Source organism: Xenopus tropicalis, chromosome 2 (genome assembly GCF_000004195.4).
Source record: "Xenopus tropicalis strain Nigerian chromosome 2, UCB_Xtro_10.0, whole genome shotgun sequence".
Lineage (NCBI taxonomy): Eukaryota > Metazoa > Chordata > Amphibia > Anura > Pipidae > Xenopus > Xenopus tropicalis.
The window spans coordinates 152098020-152117640 of NC_030678.2; the positions used below are offsets into that span (position 1 = coordinate 152098020).

A 19621-nucleotide genomic window follows, 5' to 3' on the forward strand; every position below is an offset into this window, starting at 1 on the left:
ATTTTTATCCTTTTTGTTACAGTGATGGAAGGGCCCAGTCAACAGGGGATTATATCCATTGTTGTTAAGGTTTAGTGATTATTGGTATGATATCCTACTGGCTGCTCATGGATAATTCTGCATGGTCAACCTAGATAACTGAATCTGTGGGGATTTGACTGTAGACTTAGAACAATAATATCAGTCATGCCAGTAACTAAAGGGATACTGACATAAAAAACTACTCTTTAAAATATGAATCCAAATAAAAAGTTGCCTATAGGCCATGTTAATAATTTTTTGCTGCATTTGCAATTAATTGTTACTTGAGGTCCCTAAACCTGACTGTTTTGCCAACCTGACTGTCCCTTCTCAGCCGGTCAGTTATAACTTCTAATGCTAACGCCTCCTGCTACACAAATATGGCAGCCCCCCTATAGAGGGACATTGGAGACACAGTTTTACTCCTAGCAGTCCACATGGAGCTACACATGGTGTACCCCAAAGAACTTTTTCATTCTTGTGCGGCTCAGCAATACTTTTTACATCTGAGTGTAGCTCACAAGTTAAAAAGACTGGGGATCCCTTCCTAAGAGAAACCTTGCAGCTGGTGTGGAATATCTTCACACAACACCATTGGTTGAATTAATTTACAAATATGTCTGCAATAACAAATTATGATAGGGGCAGCTTATTTAGGTCTCACACATGGGCATCAGGGCATTTAGGTGAAAATTGCTCAGGTCTTCCAACAATATTTTCCAGTGTGTATCTAACTTGAGCTATCTCCATCACTCTCCACTTTTTTCCTGATATAGGTGGGTGCCCATTAGCACTGAATGCCCACAATTCAGTGGGAGCAATGGCCATGAAGTTTCTTATTATAAATGGGTATAACTCAGCAACAAGTGAAGCCATTTTTAATTATACTGGCCAGATCACTTTACATTATGGCACATGTGCAGGAACAATGGGTTTGAAGGAAACATCAAAAGGTTTTCTCAAGGGGGCCAAACAGTTGGTTACTCTAAATCACTAGAGCAAAATTTGTATAATGCATGTGAATCGTTGTAAAGCCTGCAGGTCTGTCCTTATTTAACTCAGAATTCCAAGAGTAGGCTGAGACTCATCTTGTTGGCTTTTGACTGACACATGCAGGCTCTAATGGATTACACTCCCTTCCTCCACACAAAGAAATACTTTTTTTTGGCATTAAACAGATGGTTGGCAGAAAGGCTCTTTGCAGGTCTCTGGAGAGGAACCCCTGTTGATTTCATTAAGTGTGATATTTTATTCAAGCCGTGGGTTTTTGTAATGGATCTGAGTTATTACAGAACACAATTCCATGATAAAATGTAACTTCTCTTGCAGGTGTTGTGCCTCCAGGATTTCTTCGGAGACGATGACATTTTTATTGCTTGTGGACCAGAAAAGTTCCGTTACCAGGATGATTTCTTGCTAGATGAGAGCGGTAAGAAAAGAATTAAAATATGTTTCAAAGCTAAAGTGAAGAACTAAATAATTGTTCCAAGGTTTGCAATGTCCGTCCAAGTTTGTGTCAATGGAGCCTTATAGATGAGTCTCAAGTCCAAGACCAACAGGTCTTTACAAAAACAAATTATTCCTTTTTCTGTATTGAAAGCAGATGAGAATCCTGTAATAGAATTAAGAGTCAAACCGCTAGCTTAGAAAAGAATGGGAATGGTAACCCTTTGATGTAAGTGGTGTTGACTGCATTATATGGACAAGCTAAATCAAGGTTCACTGCCTGAGGGGCTGCAAGACTTAATGACCCTCATTCCTTAGCTTGTATATGGAGAAAGCAAATGCTGAGTGAGAACATAGTGATAGAGCATAATTGTATCCCTGATAGAGGCATACTGTATATATGCAACCCTATGTAGCTGGTAAGTAGCCTTCTGACTCTAGCCGGAGCCTGACCAAGAAAGTTACCCAGCAGCTAAATGCACATGAACATGGAATTAATGTTTTCTCCCCCACTCTGCAATTATGCAAAGAACAGCAGAAACCCTCAATTTCAACCACTAGATGGAGGTATTTTGTAGTAGTCTATAGAAACACTGTAGTCTATAGACTACACCAAATTCTCTATATTAATGCAAATATTCAGAAAAGAGAGGTTTCTATGGGCATGAGAGGTTAAGGGCTTGGAGTTAGTGTTACCATAGCTGTTATTTTACCGCCCAGTAAAAATGTTGCTTGATGCTAATGTTATTAATAGTGAAAAAAGCATAAAATATAGGAAGGCTGGTATTGTTTCTCAGAAAATATGGCAACCCTGCCTGGAGCTGATTATCAGTATAGGTCTGTTCCCAAACTTCCCAGCAAGCACACTGTCATGTAATAGTATCATTCTACTATTTCTGACATGGGGCCCCAATTATTAATTAACCATTCACCTGGGCACCCAGAAGGTGGACCCTGGTAAAAAATAGAATGAGGCCCCCTTTAAAAAAAATATGCCCCATGCATGTATGCTTTGGCCACATGCCCCATTATGTCCAAACCATGTCTGTGATCTGCCAAACCCCACCCACTCCTACATGACCCTTGTTAATTGCACCCTCCCATCTCATTGGGCACCCTGTTGCCACATGATCTGCCAAACCCCACCCACTCCTACTTAAACCTTGCTAATTGCACCCTCCCATTTCATGGGACACCCTGTTGCCACAGGGCCCCTGTCTGTAGTACCCCAAATCCTTTGATGTTGGCTGTACCTAATAAAAAGTACCCAAATGTGCTGCTGCCTTTTGTAGATAAAACTAATGGAAGTTAAATCGTTTTATAAAAGGAAGACACTTATTTTTGTCATTGGAAAGCAGACTTGTTCCCCTGTGCAAAATAAATGAGAACACTATGATCTGATATATGGAATGAAAAATAATATAAAATTTGTATTCTGAAAATCCACTTCCCTGTCTCTAATGTAGCTGACGTGGGGTTACTACGTGGCATTGCTGTATGGGGAGCAGATGAGGGTATAGGGAATCACAGGTGAAAGAATAAAACAGAGTTAGTGCCAGCGCTGCCGGACCCCAGCTGCCCGTATGATTTATGCACCATGGCAACTGCAGATAGACTGAATAATAAAAACATTGCCACACTTGGGAGCAGCCGAGCCCTTTCCCTTGTCTGACATGAGCAGGGTACAAAGAGAAAGCAACAGAATGTTCTGTTTATTATAAAGAAAACAAATTACCCTATCCATACAGTGTAATGCAGGTGCCTGTCTACTCACGTGCCAAGTTATTGAAAGGCCAGGGCACCTATGATAATTTTAGGAGAAGGGGCTAAAATTTCATCATTGTCTGTATAGAATGGCAAGTTGGCATTAGGGGAAGGAAAAATTGTGCCAGGTGAAGGGGCTGCAACTGTGAGATGCTGTGTATAGTGGGTTAACTTTGGGCTAATATACAGTATATATAGTGAGCCTGGGAGGGTGTCATAATAAGAGACCATAACTGTGGCACTCTGGGTTGCCACCTGGCCAGTATTTTACCAGTTTGGCCAGTTGATGCTTGATGCCAATCTTATTATTAAGAAAGAAAGATACAAATATCGGGAAGGCCAGTAACCTTTTACAGAAGAGGTGGCAACCCTAAATGTGTATAATAAGACAGGCAGCTGAGAAGCAGCTGGAAGTGTTGGGTAGTGTATATAGTAAGGCAAGGTGGTGCCTGCAACCCATCAAATCAAGTCTAACATGCAGTGTACTATAATGCTACCTTCATTAACAGGTGTAACCGGGGGGAGAGGCGTTCAATTCTGGCTAATATATATTATATATACATATATATATACTGCTTTCAAGCCCAACAGTTTCTAAATACACACCAGGTATTAGGGGTAGCACAAAAATGTGATTCAGCTGATTGATCTGTTCCACACTGAATTCTATTTGCTTTGCAGCCCCCTCTCCAGCACACCTTGTGCCTCACATCCCCCTCCTCCTCCCCCTCCTCCCCCTCCTCCCCTGCACAACATACTGGGGGAATGACCCCCCTCTGCCTGTATCTCACACCTTATGACTTTTAGCTTGCGTCCCACACTCAGCCCTCGGGAATGGATTCCTCCCACCTTCATAGCTGAGATACATGGCATAATCTGCACTACATTCTCTGTCTGCAGGACTTTTGAATGAAAGCAACCTTCTTTAATTGCCCTTTACTTTAGGGAGTAATCATTATATTTTAATCTAATAAACCCAGTTAATATTTTAGGGCCACAATTCATTGTATATATCAAGCCCCTTCAGGCTAATGTCAGATGAGGTGTCCGCCTCCTACCTTTGCCTGCACCCAAATGAATGAGATACGCTCCGGTGCAGGCACATGTAGCCGAAATCCGCATAATAACTAGTGATGTAGCGAACATCGCCGAAAATGTTCGCGAACCCGTTCGCGGACTTTCGCCAAAACTCGCGAATATTCGCGAACTTTGCGAACCCCATAGACTTCAATGGGAAGGCGAACTTTAAAACCTAGAAAAGCCATTTCTGGCCAGAAAACTGATTTTAAAGTTGTTTAAAGGGTGCCACGACCTGGACAGTGGCATGCAGGAGGGGGATCAAGGGCAAAAACTTCTCTGAAAAATACTTTGTAAAAAAAACGCCAAAAAAAACGCCAAAAAAAAACCGCCAAAAAAATAACGCCAAAAAAAAAACCGCAAGCTATTCCTATGTATATGCATAGGCGATAAAACGAAGCGAAAAAACGCGGCGGAAAAACCAAGGCGAAAAAACGCGACGCCAAAAAAAAACACCGCGAACCCAAAGTGGCGAACATCAGCAAAAGTCCATGAATTTGCGCAAACGCGAACACCCGATGTTCGCGCGAATTAGTTCACCGGCGAACAGTTCGCTACATCTCTAATAATAACGCGAGACAGGTAGGAGGTGGATGGCGGTATTTTCGACAAGCGCTTTTCCACTTGCCAAAAATATACGCCAGGCGCCTCGTCTGACATTAGCCTAATCTGCCAAGTGTTCACTGTATTGAGAGATGTAGCTCACTCTGACCCCTTGGTATAAACACGTTTGCAAAGACAGTTAATGGATCTTGCAGAACTCCAGTTGAGAGCAATACAGGGGCAGATGTATGTTGGTTACAGTTCAGTTACAGAATAAAGTAGACTAAAGGTGGCCATACACGGACCGATTTTTTACTTACAAACGACCGATTCCCGAACGATCCGATGCTATCGTTAAGTTATCGTATAGTTGGTGGTGTACGAACGATCGTCGGCCCACTAAACGAGCCGACATTATCGTCCCCAAAATCGATCGGCCAGGTTTAAAAATTTTGGTCGTTTAACGATAAAATCTGCCAGTTGGTGTGAGTGTCAGACATTTGTCTTTCAACGATTGTTCTCTGCGCATGTCACGATTGCCAGCAACGACATCGATCGTACGTAGATGTACGATCGTAGGTATTTTACGATAATGATGCGACAAAATCTTTCCCGAATTATCGTTGCCCGTGGATGGCATATCGTATGGGAACTCGATCGCCATACGATCGTTTGTCGATATAATCGTTCATCGCACAACGAGCGAAATCGCCTCGTGTATGGCCACCTTTAAGCAGGAATCCGGATGATAATAAGATAAGATCAACAATTCACCAAAAACAGTTGCTGACAGTTAACCAAAAGGAGTTCCTGGAAAAGGAGAGAGAGAATAAAAATCAATTACAGGTATTGAACCTGTTATCCAGAATGTTTGGGACCTCGGGTTTTGCAGATAACAGCTCTTCTGTAATTTGGATCCTTATACCTTAAATCTGCTAACAAATCCATTAAATAAACCCTGAACATTTAGCTGGTATCAAATACAAGGTACTTTTCACACTGGGTACAGAGGTACAGAGCACTGGGGATCGGTGTGCAGGTTGCCTGTAATTCCCCAGTGCTCCAGACCCAATTTACAGGCAGCTGGATGGCCCAGGTCTTTGTGGCCTTACAGAGTGAGCTCTACATAAGCACCAGGTGTGAGTGGCAGTTAATAGATACATAGCACTCATCAGATCCCCAATGAACATTACAAGATTAACTGGAACATTAGCTACTATGAAGTACTCTTATCCTTTAGAATTTTTTCAACCTAGAGCTGGCTTTGCAGTGACTTTATATATACAGGTATATATATCCGGAAACCCATTATCCAGAAAATTCCAAATTACGGAAAGGCCGTCTCCCATAGACTCCATTATAAGCAAATCATTTTGATTTTTGAAAATGATTTGCTTTTTCTTAGTAATTATAATACAGAACCGTGTACTTGATCCCAACTAATATATAATTAATCCTTATTGGAACAATCCTATTGGGTTTATTCAATATTTGAATGATTTTTGGCAGACTTAAGGTATGGAGATCCAAATTACATAAATATGGAGAACCCCAGGTCCCAAGCATTCTGGATAACAGGTCCCCTACCTGTATATATATATATATATATATATATATATTTCAAGAGAGAGAAATAATCAGCAGAACAGGCTAGAGAAAACTAGCAGTTGACCCGAGTAGCAACAAAATGCAGCCGAGCCTCAGTGAGCTACAATATAAGAGATAAAATACCCCTGCCAAGCCAAAAACCTGCTCTGTCTAGCAAACAGGCAATGGCAAGCATCACTAATACAAAGCCAGATGAGAGATGTACCCTATGGTGCAAATGTATTCCTTCACAGTGCTTACATATTCCCAGCATATTTAACATGGATATAGTTGAAAGCCTTGGAAAACTATACCCCCATAATGAATACTTAACCAACGGATAGTTTATATCATATTAAGTGGCCTGTTAAAGAATTTTGTGGAATATATACAGTAAATATCAGTACATATTGCACCATGAATGGTATGATCCCAGGGGGTCGCCATTAGTATATAAAATGGCAATTTTCTTTTTAGGATTACCCAGTGGCACATACTATTAAAAGGTATAGTTTTATGAAAATGATTAATATAGATGAAGCAGGGTTTTTTATATGAGCTGTTTTATGCACAATATTTTTAAAGAGACCTACATTGTTTAATTTTCCTTTAAAGGCCCGGGGCTCACATATAGTAAGATGTTTCATATAGCGAAATATGTATTTTCTTCTGTAATCCTGTTATGGAAGCATATAGCAATGTATCTGTATGAATAACAGAAAACTAGAATCGTACTCTCTCATTTCTCCCCAGTTGCGTGTTATCAACAGAACCGCAAAAAACTTAATATGAAGTTGTCTGTCTTTGTACATATCACCTACATTATCTCTGGGGAATGAAATGGCTGATATTTTTGACTAGCGAGATGGGAATTGTGGATGGGCTCTGATACTTCGTGCGTTGGCTTTCTGACCAATCTGACCAGTTCTTATCAACAGCTTTGCAGAAAGCCTTGTGGGCCCATAGATTAATCAGGCGTGCCAGGTAATGAATGGAATCCTAGAATTGCATTCCCTCCAAACAGCAACAATTCTTCTACTGTTTGCCATCTGCGTGACAAAATGGAATGAGGTTTGCAGGCGCTATTGATACCATCAGCATTACATGCAGTGTATTTATAAGGTATATACAGGACATTAAATCATGAAAAATGCTCGGTCTGAGCCGATCTCTTCATAAACGGATCCAGTAAGGGATAATCCAATTATCTTTATACCTGTTGGGAGAATGTATGTGCTGTATCATCTCTCTATATTAATGCACTCCCTCTCTGTTTCCTTGAAGTCTGATGTTTGTAGCACAAAATGTACATACTGCATACAGTTATTGGAGGGTTTCAGATGGGGGTTTATATACCAATGCCTGGAGCAATCTCTGTGGGAGTTCAATTTAATAAAAGGTACTGAGTTTGCCCAGGAGCAGTAACTCATGGCAACCAATCAGCAGGTAGAATTTACTGGTCACCTGTTTAAAAACAAACATTGGTTGCTGTGGGTTACTGCTCCTGGGCAAACTTAGTGCTTTTAATTACACGTGGGGTTATGTGTGCTTATGGGCATGCAATACACTCATCTAGCACTGGTCTATGTCGTTGTGCTGGCTTAACCTTTAGTGGGGCACCATGGGCATTAATTACTGAGTACATAGCGCCCTCCATTCCCTGGTGCTTCATCCTTTGAGCATGGGTTTGGGGTGTGAAAGAGAAAACCCACATACCCCTCTCTGCCACCCCTCCCATATGTCGTGCTGTAGACAGATAAAGTGCAGTTTCCAGAGGGCAGGTCCATTGAGCAAAAAACAGGGCACTACTCCCTTCCATGTAATAAATGTGTAGCAATGAGCAGGTATGGATTTGCACTAAAATTCTACTTTTCGCCATTATTAAATGTTTTTACAAAACTGCAACAAATTAATATTGCAGCTAAAAAACACCCACAGACTTCAATGGATTTTGCACAGAAAAAGTAACTGTGGAAAAAGTCGGAAAAAAAACCACCCAATGCGTTTTGCAAATCAGATTCACTCATCACTATAAATGAGCCCTGTAGTGTCTCAGTCAGAGGATATCTTCATTATCTTTTTTTTTCATTACTTCAGGAATTCGGAAATGATTAATTAACAGTAAAATCCATATCTGAAAGCTGCTCTCAGTTGTTGGGTTATAATTACTCTGCCAGATAAAGGAATGAAGTGTTTTGGGTAACGCTTTTCACGATTCTAATTTGAAGAGGCAGTTAATAATGAAAACTCCTTGCCGAGCAGCTGGCTTTTAAAGTTTCATCAGAATGAGAGGAGAAGGTCCTTATAATGTCAAAAACAAACACAAACAAATTCATTAAACATCATTATGTTGAATGCAGTCATATTTGCACAAGGACATCTGTTTCTACTCTCAAAATAACTAACAGACATTGCTCTGAAGGATGCCTCCTATGGCCAACTCTCAAGTAACACCCTAAGCCAGGGGTCCCCAACCTTTTATACTCTTGAGCCACACTCAGATATAAAAAGTCTTGATGACCCACACAAGCATGAAAATAGTTCTTTGGGAATACCAAATAAGGGCTGTGATTGGCTAATTGGTAGCCCCTTGTAGACTGCTAGCCTGTGCCTCCAAAACCGGTCCAAGCCAGAAATGTAAAAACAGCCACCTATCAGGAGCCACCAGGAGCAACTTAAAGGGAATGGTATGCAAGACATGCTAAGCTGTTTCAGATACAGTGCTCATTTTCTAAGAACTTAAAAAGCACATAGAATACAATAGGTGCTTATAGACTAGTTAAACCCGTTAGGATATTACATTTCTATGGTCAGTCAAGGTACAATATACTTAAGCTCAAGGCAACTATCGGCAATTATGGGCCACATACTAATAAGTTATCAGGATTCCTTTGACCCCAATGAAAATAGAAGTTCCTTGCGTCCATAGTCATGCCCCTGATCTGCCCTGACCACTCTCTATTTAAACTTTGCCCATGATCCATCTAAACCCCTTCTTTTGTGACCCCAGAATCATGCTTTTCCTTGTTTGGGCCCGTTCTGTCTCTGGGTCCCTGACGGTGACCCTGCTCAAGCTAGCCATACATGAAAAGATACACTTGTTTGGTGAGGCACCAAATAAGTGGATCTTTGCCTGATTTATCCACAGAGGCCCAATGGTTCCATCTTAGTGCAGGCTTAATGGGAGCCATCAGACAGGGACCACATGAACAATCTGATTTCCTGTTGGAATTTCAAACCTATCCAATAGATATCTGGACATTTTCAGCCAGATATTGGGCAACAGACAGTCCCACCTGTATATGGCCGGGGGTTATATATTGCTATACAAGGACTTTTATTAGCCATTAAATGGGCAGCTTTACTGTTAATATTTTATCTTTAATCTCTACCACCCCTGAAAGACTTAGTTTTAGCAGTCGTTTATGGTAGAATTTTCAAGCAACCCTTGTACACAGTAGGCTGCTTCAAGTGAAACTTTTGACCATGTTATTTATTCCACCAATGTTTAAGGAAACAGCATGGATTAATTGTTGAGATGGGCTACCAAGTCAGCATATAATCCCAATACAATAAGCTTTATAATGATATTACTTTAAGAACATGTCATTCATCCAGTGAAGACACAACCTTGTTGTTGATTACTACATGCTCATAATCAGAACAATATATTTACATTCATTAGCAAACACTAGAATTGTGCATGCATACAGTAAACTCTTTTACATTGTCTTGCGAACCCCATGATGGTTGGTTTTTGTCACTGTTTTACTTTAATATTGTATACAATGCTCAGGGATTTACCTGTATAACATCTCAGTTTAAATGTTACACTAATACAACTGTTGACTTTACAGGTTGTATGTAAGCATCAGTGAATCCAGTCCTACGATCTGTCTGTTTCAGTCACACGACAGCAATGCATTTAAAATCACCCTTGTATATATAAAAAAATTGACTAGCTGGTTCCCAGATTGTTACCAGCGCTTAGGCAAGTTATCAAACAGGCAAATACACTGTTACCTTGTAGTTAATACGACAATAAGTATAAATGTTTCCACACGGAAGTGGATAATCAGAGCTTCCAGACACTCACAAATAGAAGCTGTTGCAGATATGTTGCTCAGTTTACTCAGGTTGTAGACAAACAGGGCAACTGGGGCTGAAGAGCTTTAATATTGACCTGTTCTGGTTACTAAAAAGTACTGCTGTAGTTCAATTGTAATGAGTAAAACATATTCTGTAATATTGACTTGTCTAAGACTCCATCAGATAGTGGTAAACTAGGGCAAGAAAATCTGCTGGTAATCTACTGTCCTTCCTTGCACATTATGTAAGGAACAATGCAGAAGCAATGAAGGGGTCTCTGGGCCAATGTAGTAATAGTTATAGTACTCTTACAGGCTCATATGTAACAAACTAAGCATGGTGGTGATGAGGGATCTGTAGCAGCTCCACTCTGTTTCCTCAGCATACCGCTTTCTTGGATCCTTGGCTTTAATTGCCTTCTATGAGTAGGTGAGCAGGAACCTAAACTCTGTGGTGACGGTGGATGTGATCTACTTAGAGTTTTCGAAAGCATTTGATGCAGTACCACACAGATTAAATTATATATTGGTATCGAACATATTTGTACTTATAGAGATGATAGAGAACTGGCTGAAGAATAGATTACAAAAATGGTGGTAAATGGTGCATTTTTGAATTGCACCAGTGTTGTTAGTGGAGTACTGCAGGGGTCAGTCCTTGGCCCTTTGCTTTTTTAATTGTTTTTGAATGACCCTAAGGTTACCAGTGAAAGCAAAGCTATAAGTTCCATGTAGGATGCTGCCATTTTAAATAAATTTGGCTGAACTGGAGAACTGGGCAACAAACTAGAAAATAAGGTTCAATGTTAAGAAATGCAAGGTTAGGCACCTTGGTAGAAATAACATAATTATATACTAAATGGTAGTGTGCTGGGGGTATGGTGGGGGTATCCTTAATTACAACGGATTTGGGGATTTTTGGGGATGACAAACTGTGAAACACTAGGCAGAATTATTCAGCTGCTACTAATGAAGTGTTGTGTTGCATAAAAAGAGCATTATATCGAGAAATTTCAACCATGCATGTTAGATTAAGGTTGGTTGCAACAGACCATCCTGTGATCAGAGTTTTTTTTGCCCAGTTTGTAAAATTCATCTGCAGATTTACTGTGTGGGAGACTGTGTTGGCAGAAGGAGTAGATGGAGAAAAGCCACAACTTCCTGTAGTTCCGAAAAGGTGGCACATGGTCTGCGGTGTTTTCTGTTGTGTTTTGCTGACAAGTCTTTGCACGTAATAACCATCTAGAGAGCAGGATTTTACATTTAAAAAATGGTGTCTGGACATGGTGAGACAAAAATGTAAAAACTTTCTGGCTGCATCTGTATCTGTTAGGCATTCAGGCCAATCAGTTGGATACCTTAGATCCAGATCCTAAGGGGAAGGCAGTATTATGAATAGAGATGAATTCGATCTGTTTATGTGCCCTTGTACTGAAGCCTTGGAAATATCCTGAATGTTCTAATGACCAATAACCATGTTTTGAACATATACTTTTTATTGATTCTTTATCTGAAAATATATATAATTATATATACAAGTTAGAAGCAAATTATTTCAATTCAGTACACTGATGTACCGGTCAGCACAAACTCTGTAATTTGCTGGGATGATTCTGTGCCTAATGAGATGAGCAGACCAGGAAGGTACGTAGCCCTCGGGTAGACTAAATAAGCAACCAAAATAATGTTTGGCAATATGTTTTGGGTAACTGGACTTTGCCGTCAGGATTTTGTCCCGTGACTCACAAGATGCATTCTGTTCAGAGATATAGCCAGAGGGTGAAACAGAAGGTAGGAAATTCAGACAGGTAATTTATAATTCCCAATCTGGGGCTTTAGCAGCTACAAATTCATGACTTTGAGTTTGAATCCAACCTTCTCATAACATTCTGCCAAGGCTGAAATGCTCCATTGGCAATAATGTTCTGCTTGATACAACACAACCATATTGCTTAACACTGCAAAATCCCATAAAGAAAAACCTCAATGACATGAATAAAAGTAAAATGCTTTAGCATAGGAAACACAACAGGGTTGATACTAATGAGCAGGGAGACACAGTTGCACCTTTACATGATAAATGGTACTATATGATAAACTATACCTAGGGTAGAAATGCTGCACATTATGTTTTGTGCTTCTGTACCAGCCCAAGGCAACCCCAGCCCTTTAGCAGGGAATATCTGTGCCCCCAAAGATGCCCCAGTAGCCCCCCATGTTCTTTTCTGCTGATTCCCTGCCCATACTCTGTGCTGCTGTCACTTAACAAAATACAGCGTGTATAGAATATAACCTTTAACATACAAGGTTAACTTTGAATTCAGATTCTCGTTACATGGCAACTCAGAATCCAGTGCAATTATCATCAGAATTTAATAATCAGCCCTGTAGCACCAGCTTCTATGGAAGGCAAATGTCAATTTCTGCCTGATAAATCGAGACAACACCCTAAGCTTAGCTTCTCAACAGCTGCCCAGAGCGCACTGAGCATGTTCAGGGTCACTGACACTTCTATAAAAATTTAAGATCCAGCTGGATCATTACTATTGTAGAGATGCTGTACCTGTTTTAATAAGTTCAATATATAAAATGCAGCATTTTAAGGCAGATTAAATTTTACGTTTAGTTTTCCTTTAAATTAATTCCTTCATTCAGGTTGACTACAGAATGTCTAATCCTTTGCTCTAAATCTGCATAGAATTTTCCAGTGATTCTAGTGAGTTAGAGATTACCCCACCCAGGGGCAGAATATAGATGCAGCATTTAAAAAAAAAAAAAAAATTAAATTCCTCCCCCACCCCCTAAATGTGCTCTTTCAAAAATTCCAGCTCATTTACAAGTATTTGTTTAATTATTTAGGGGTTAGTGGACCACTTGTACCATCAAATTGAGCTGTTCCCTATTATCCTTGTCTCACATATAACTGTCTGGTCTATTTTCTGCCCAAAAACAGCATCTGCTGGGTCCCAGAGGCAGTGTCATGTCTGACCTACTTTCACAGTATATGAAACAAGAGGGTTGGAAGTGTTGCAAAATAAATGAAAATACATAAAGCAGATACTGGTATTCTGGTCATTCGCAAATTTAGAATACTGAAAAAACTACACTTTTCAAACTCTACAGAATTCAATGTATTGTTAGTGCAGTGGTTCCCAGGCTTCCCTGAGGGGCCCCCAACAGTGGAAATTTGCCCAGGATTGAGGCCGGTTTGTTTAAAATTTGGGCATAAATCCTTAATATACTCTTTTAAACATCTGTGAAACTATATTATAGTAATTGGTACAACAGTATTATCATATACAGGTATGGGATCCCTTATCCGAAAACCCATTATCCAGAAAGCTCCGAATTACGGAAAGGCAGTCTCCCATAGACTCCATTATAAGCAAATAATTCTAATTTTTAAAAATGATTTCCTTTTTCTCTGTAGAAATAAAAAACAGTACCTTGTACTTGATCCCAACTAAGATATAATTACCCCTTATTGGGGGCAGAACAGCCCTATTGGGTTTATTTAATGGTTAAATGATTCCCTTTTCTCTGTAATAATAAAACAGTACCTTGTACTTGATCCCAACTAAGATATAATTACCCCTTATTGGGGGCAGAACAGCCCTATTGGGTTTATTTAATGGTTAAATGATTCCCTTTTCTCTGTAATAATAAAACAGTACCTGTACTTGATCCCAACTAAGATATAATTAATCCTTATTGAAGGCAAAACAATCCTATTGGGTTTAATTAAGGTTTTATTGATTTTTTAGCAGACTTAAGGTATGGAGATCCTTATACAGAATACCCCTGGTCCCGAGCATTCTAGATAGCGGGTCCTATACCTGTAAATATATATTATATATATATAGATATAAAGAAACAAAGGACTCAGCACTCACATGATTTGCAGAAAAAAATAAAAATAATTCTTTAATGTGCAATATCACATTACATATTTTGTAATTTTTTTTATTTTTTCTGCTGAGTCCTTTGTTTCTTTACATGGTGGCTACCTTACCTGGCACCCAGGCAGCTTTTTTTTTGGTGGTGTGTGCCCTCTCCTTATTATGTTGTTATATATATATATCACACCTCCCAACATTTGAAAAATGAAAAGAGGGACAAAAAGATTTGGCGCGTGCAGCACGGCAATTTTTTTGACCACACCCACTTTTATATAGTTGAAATGATGAGATCAGACGCAAATGTGCTATACCCTCATACTGTACTACCTAAGGAAAACAATATAGCAACTCCTACATATAAAATACAAATATAGAGAGAAGGCAGTCAGTTATAAGTGAGTTATAACTATGTACCAACTTTGCCCCCCCATACACAGTGCCCACAATGGCTCAATAGATAGTAGCCCCCATACACAGTACCCCCATACACAGTGCCCCCAATGGCCCAATAGACTGTACCCCCCATACACAGTGCCCCCATACACAATGCCCCCAATGGCCCAATAGACAGTACCCCCCATACACAGTGCCCCCATAGACAGTTCCCCCCATACACAGTACCCCAAAAAACAATAACCCCAATGGCCCAATAGATAGTACCCCCCATACACAGTGCCCCTATAGAAAGTGCCCCAAAGACAGTACCCCCCAGAGAAAGTGCACCCATAAACCAGTACCCCCCATAGACAGGGCCCCCATAGAAAGTGCCCCAAAAACAGTACCCCCCCATAGAAAGTGCCCCATAGAAAGTGCCCCCATAGACAGTACCCCCCATAGACAGGGCCCCCAATTGACCCCATAGACAATAGCCCCCATACACAGTGCCCCCATAGACAGTAGTCCCCATGCACAGTAGCCCCCATAAGCGCTCCGGCTTCGTCTGCTGCTTTATTTCTTTTGCGGCTCCTTGTGTAGCGGTGACAGGCCCTTTTATAAGGTTGCGCCCACGTACACACAGGGTGCAACCTTATAAAAGGGCCTGTCTCCGCTGCACAAGGAGCCGCAAAAGAAGTAAAGCAGTAGACGAAGCCAGAGCGCCTATGGGGGGTACTGTGCATGGGGCCTACTGTCTATGGGGGCACTGTGCATGGGGCCTCCTTTCTATGGGGGCACTGTGTATGGGGGCTACTGTCTATGGGCTGCAAAAGAAGCTGCATAAGATGCAGAGCAGCAGACGAAGCCGGAATGTCCGGCTACAGCCAGCGCATCCTGCTGTGCTTGATAGTTCAAAGAATGCCCCGTGTTTCCGTAATCTATTAAAAACCGTGACTGTCCCGCGAAAAGCGGGACAGTTGGGGGGTATGATATATATATATACCTTTCTATGGGCTAAGAGGAACCCAGCCAAATGTTCTACCATAAAGTAAGACCTGCACCCAAAACTTCTAAGGACATCTGACCTATTTCATTTTTTAAATGAATTTTGAAGCGACTGTTGGGTATTTTTTTCAGCAGTATTGGTGATTACTTTTATATGTCATAATTAAAAAATCCTGGCTGCGGATAATAGATGTGTTTAATATTGCTTGGCTTGTATCCCAGATGCCGACTAGGAGAGAAGGCTGTGACAGCACACAAGCCATTTTCTGAATCAGTCTAATCCCTGGTACTAGTGCTGACGATCTTTGGATCCTTAAGCACCCAGCGAGCAGTGCTAGTGACGCAGTCAGGAACCAATTACTTTCAGCGAGGTTTAATACCCACTCACCTAGAAAATCTCACTTTAACTGTTAAAATGATGCAACTGATTATGCACACTGAAACGCTAGACGCCTTTATGACTTATGAAAACCTCTGGCAGCGTCACTGAAGAGCTTCTAGTTTATTGGAGGGCATGAAGCCTGGGTGGAATGACTTTAATTCATTTGGCTAGTGCTTTTGGGTGCCCAGCTTTGCAACTGATCCAGGCCTCCAAAATGTACATTTTGTTTCCGTTTCCCCTTACCCTTTCTCTTATGCCTCCAATCCTTACATTTTGATCTTTTCTTAACTCTCTTGCCATTCATCTTCTTTCAGCCTGCCCTTCCTCTATGTGCTCTCAATATTCATACACCTGGCAACAGAACACAGAACAGAACATCAGGAAAACTTCTGTTTTGCCTGCATTTAGTGGCCAAACAATTTGTGGCCACTAAATGCAGGCCCCTTGCAGCCAATCACATAGTAGTAATCAGTAAGATCCTAGAGACTGTTATCCTGGCCCAGTTTCAGAATACCTTAAGGCTACTGTTCTCCACAACAGAACAAGGTTCATGGGGGCAGACTTATCAAAGTGTGAGATAAGAGGTCTCCATAGTAAAATTCCACCACTCTATTCAATCCTATAGGATTTTTAGAGGCATATTTATTAATGGGTGAAAGTTAAAGTTCATTTGATAAATACCCTTCTAAAAATTAAATTAAAATCAATTGAGAGTGGAGGAATTTTACTGTGGTGAGCTCTAATTTCATACTTTAGTAAATCTGCACCATAGAGTAGGGTGACATAAAGGATGCAGATGTAAAATATTTTGTTGATATTGGAATAATTAATGCTAGGGGGCATATGATTAATTTTATAGTGGTCAAAATTCTCCTTGCATTGGCATAAATTCTCTTCTCCAGGTAAAATCTCTCCTGTGAATATTCTCCAGTTTACTAAGAGCACAAGAACAAATTCTTGCCAAGAGAAATTCCTCCAGTTTTAGGCTGGCGAACTACTATTATAAAGATAGGGCAGCCATGTATGAATCTCATTAGCTACATCGCCCCCTCCAGGCTAATTTTTATTATGTTATTTTTTCATGGTTAAAATTCTCTAGAGAATGTTCCCCACTACAATTTCACAAGAGAAAGCCCACTACAAGTTTCACGGAGAAAGCCAGGAGAATATTCACCACATTTCCCGCGTTTTTAAGATACACCTGGTGAATTGACATGAACTTTGGTGAATTTAGATGAGGAGAAAATTCACACTTCAGTAAATGTGCCCCTTAGTATCAGCTGTGTTGCACCTAGCATAGTCATAAATTGGGTGCAAAGTGCAGGTGTAGGTAGAAATAGAATCATGGGGGGAGGGAAGGAACACACTTCAGGTATAAAAAAATGATAACTAATTTTTGCTTTCAGGGTCAGACTGGGGGGTGCAGGGCCCATCCGAGCTGCCACTGAAGGGGCCCCACACTCCCCCAAGGGACCCCCTCACTCCCCCGAGCATGCATACTTAGGCGTGCCAGGGGAGGGGGACCTACAAGGGCCAGGGCTCACTGGATTTTTTCCTAGTGTCCTGCCGGCCCAGTCCGACCTTGTTTGGAAATATGATGTGATTGGAGTTGCTGAAACTTGGTTGAATGAGTCTCATGACTGGGCAGTTAATATTGGGGGGTATACATTGTTTCGGAGGGACAGGGGCAATAGAAAAGGAGGAGGAGTGTGTCTGTTCATTAAGCAGGAATTAAAAGCAAATATTAGGGAGGAAGTGATGGGGTTAACAGAGGGAGCTGAATCCTTATGGGTTGAGCTTCTCACAGATAGTAAGGAATCTACCAAACTAATTGTAGGGGTATGCTATAGACCCCCTAATGTAAGCGAAGAGGAGGAGGCCCAGCTCCTGTTGCAAATAGAAAAGGCTGCTAGTTTGGGGCAAGTGATAGTAATGGGGGATTTTAATTACCCTGATATTGACTGGGGCAATAGTACTGCCAGGACAGTAAATGGGAACAAGTTTATAAACTTGCTGCATGACAACTTTATGTCACAGGTTGTTGAGGAGCCAACCAGGAACCATGCTATACTGGATCTAGTGATCTCTAATGACCCAGAACGTATAGCAAATGTGCAAGTGGTTGAACCCCTGGGTAATAGTGACCATAATGTTATTTCATTTGATGTTTGGTGCAGGAAACAAATTTACACGGGGGCAACAAAGACAATGAATTTTAGGAAGGCAAATTTTAGCTCCTTAAGGGCAGCGCTTCAGGGCATAGATTGGGGCATTATGTTTTCTGATAAAAACACAGAGCAGAAATGGTTGTCATTTAAAATGATATTAAATCATTACTGTTCTCAATTTATTCCATTAATAAGAAAAAGTAGAAGTGTTAAGAATTACCCTATGTGGCTTAACTCTGAGGTAAAGAAGTTAATAGGGAGAAAAAGGAAAGCTTTTAAGAAATATAAGTCAGAGGGGACAGTAGCTGCGTTTAATGATTATAAACACTATAACAAGTGTTGTAAAACAGCAATCCGGAAGGCAAAGATAGAAAATGAGGAGCGCATCGCGGCTGAGGCCAAGACTAACCCCAAAAAGTTTTTTAAGTATATTAATAGTAAAAAGATGCAGGTTGAGGGTGTGGCCCCATTGAGTTATAGTAACAATATGGTTACAGCGGATACAGAAAAGGCAGATGTGCTTAACCAGTTCTTTTCTTCTGTGTATACAGTAGAGGAGCCAGTGGGCCAAGTCCCACCCAATAGCTGCACTGTTGCCTCAGCTCCAACTACACAGTGGTTGGCACAGGATATGGTGCTTAAAGGGTTACACACGATAAATGTAAACAAGGCACCTGGGCCAGATGGAATACACCCTCGGGTACTGAGAGAGCTAGGGGCAGAATTGCAGTGGCCCTTGTTTCTGATATTCTCAGACTCTCTTTCATCAGGTATGGTACCTACGGATTGGAAGAAGGCGAATGTCATTCCCATATTTAAAAAGGGAGTAAGATCTCAGCCTGGCAATTATAGGCCTGTAAGTTTGACATCCGTGGTGGGCAAGTTATTTGAAGGCTTGTTAAGGGATCACATACAAAGTTATGTAGTGGAGAATGGCATTATGAGCAGTAATCAGCATGGCTTTATGAAGGACAGGTCATGTCAGACCAATTTAATTGCTTTTTATGATGAGGTAAGTAAGAAGCTGGACAGTGGGGATGCAGTAGATATCATCTATTTGGATTTTGCGAAAGCATTTGATACCGTTCCCCACAAACGACTGCTTTCTAAGCTAAGGTCTATTGGTCTTAGTGAAGCCGTTTGCACATGGATAGAAAACTGGCTACAGGATCGGGTACAGAGGGTGGTTGTTAATGGTACATTCTCTACTTGGAATAAGGTCCTCAGTGGGGTCCCTCAGGGTTCTGTACTGGGTCCACTTTTGTT

General features: G+C 40.8%; 1 protein-coding gene across 5 annotated transcripts in view; it reads left to right on the forward strand.

Annotated features, from left to right (window-relative positions):
• dclk1 (doublecortin like kinase 1) overlaps positions 1-19621 on the forward strand; it is a 202379-nt gene that overhangs the window by 67008 nt on the left and 115750 nt on the right. For all 5 annotated transcript variants that reach the window (XM_012957157.3, XM_012957154.3, XM_012957153.3 and 2 more), the window contains exon 4: positions 1351-1450. In XM_012957157.3, coding sequence (XP_012812611.1) covers positions 1351-1450 — 100 coding nt within the window. The remainder of the gene's footprint in view (positions 1-1350; positions 1451-19621) is intronic.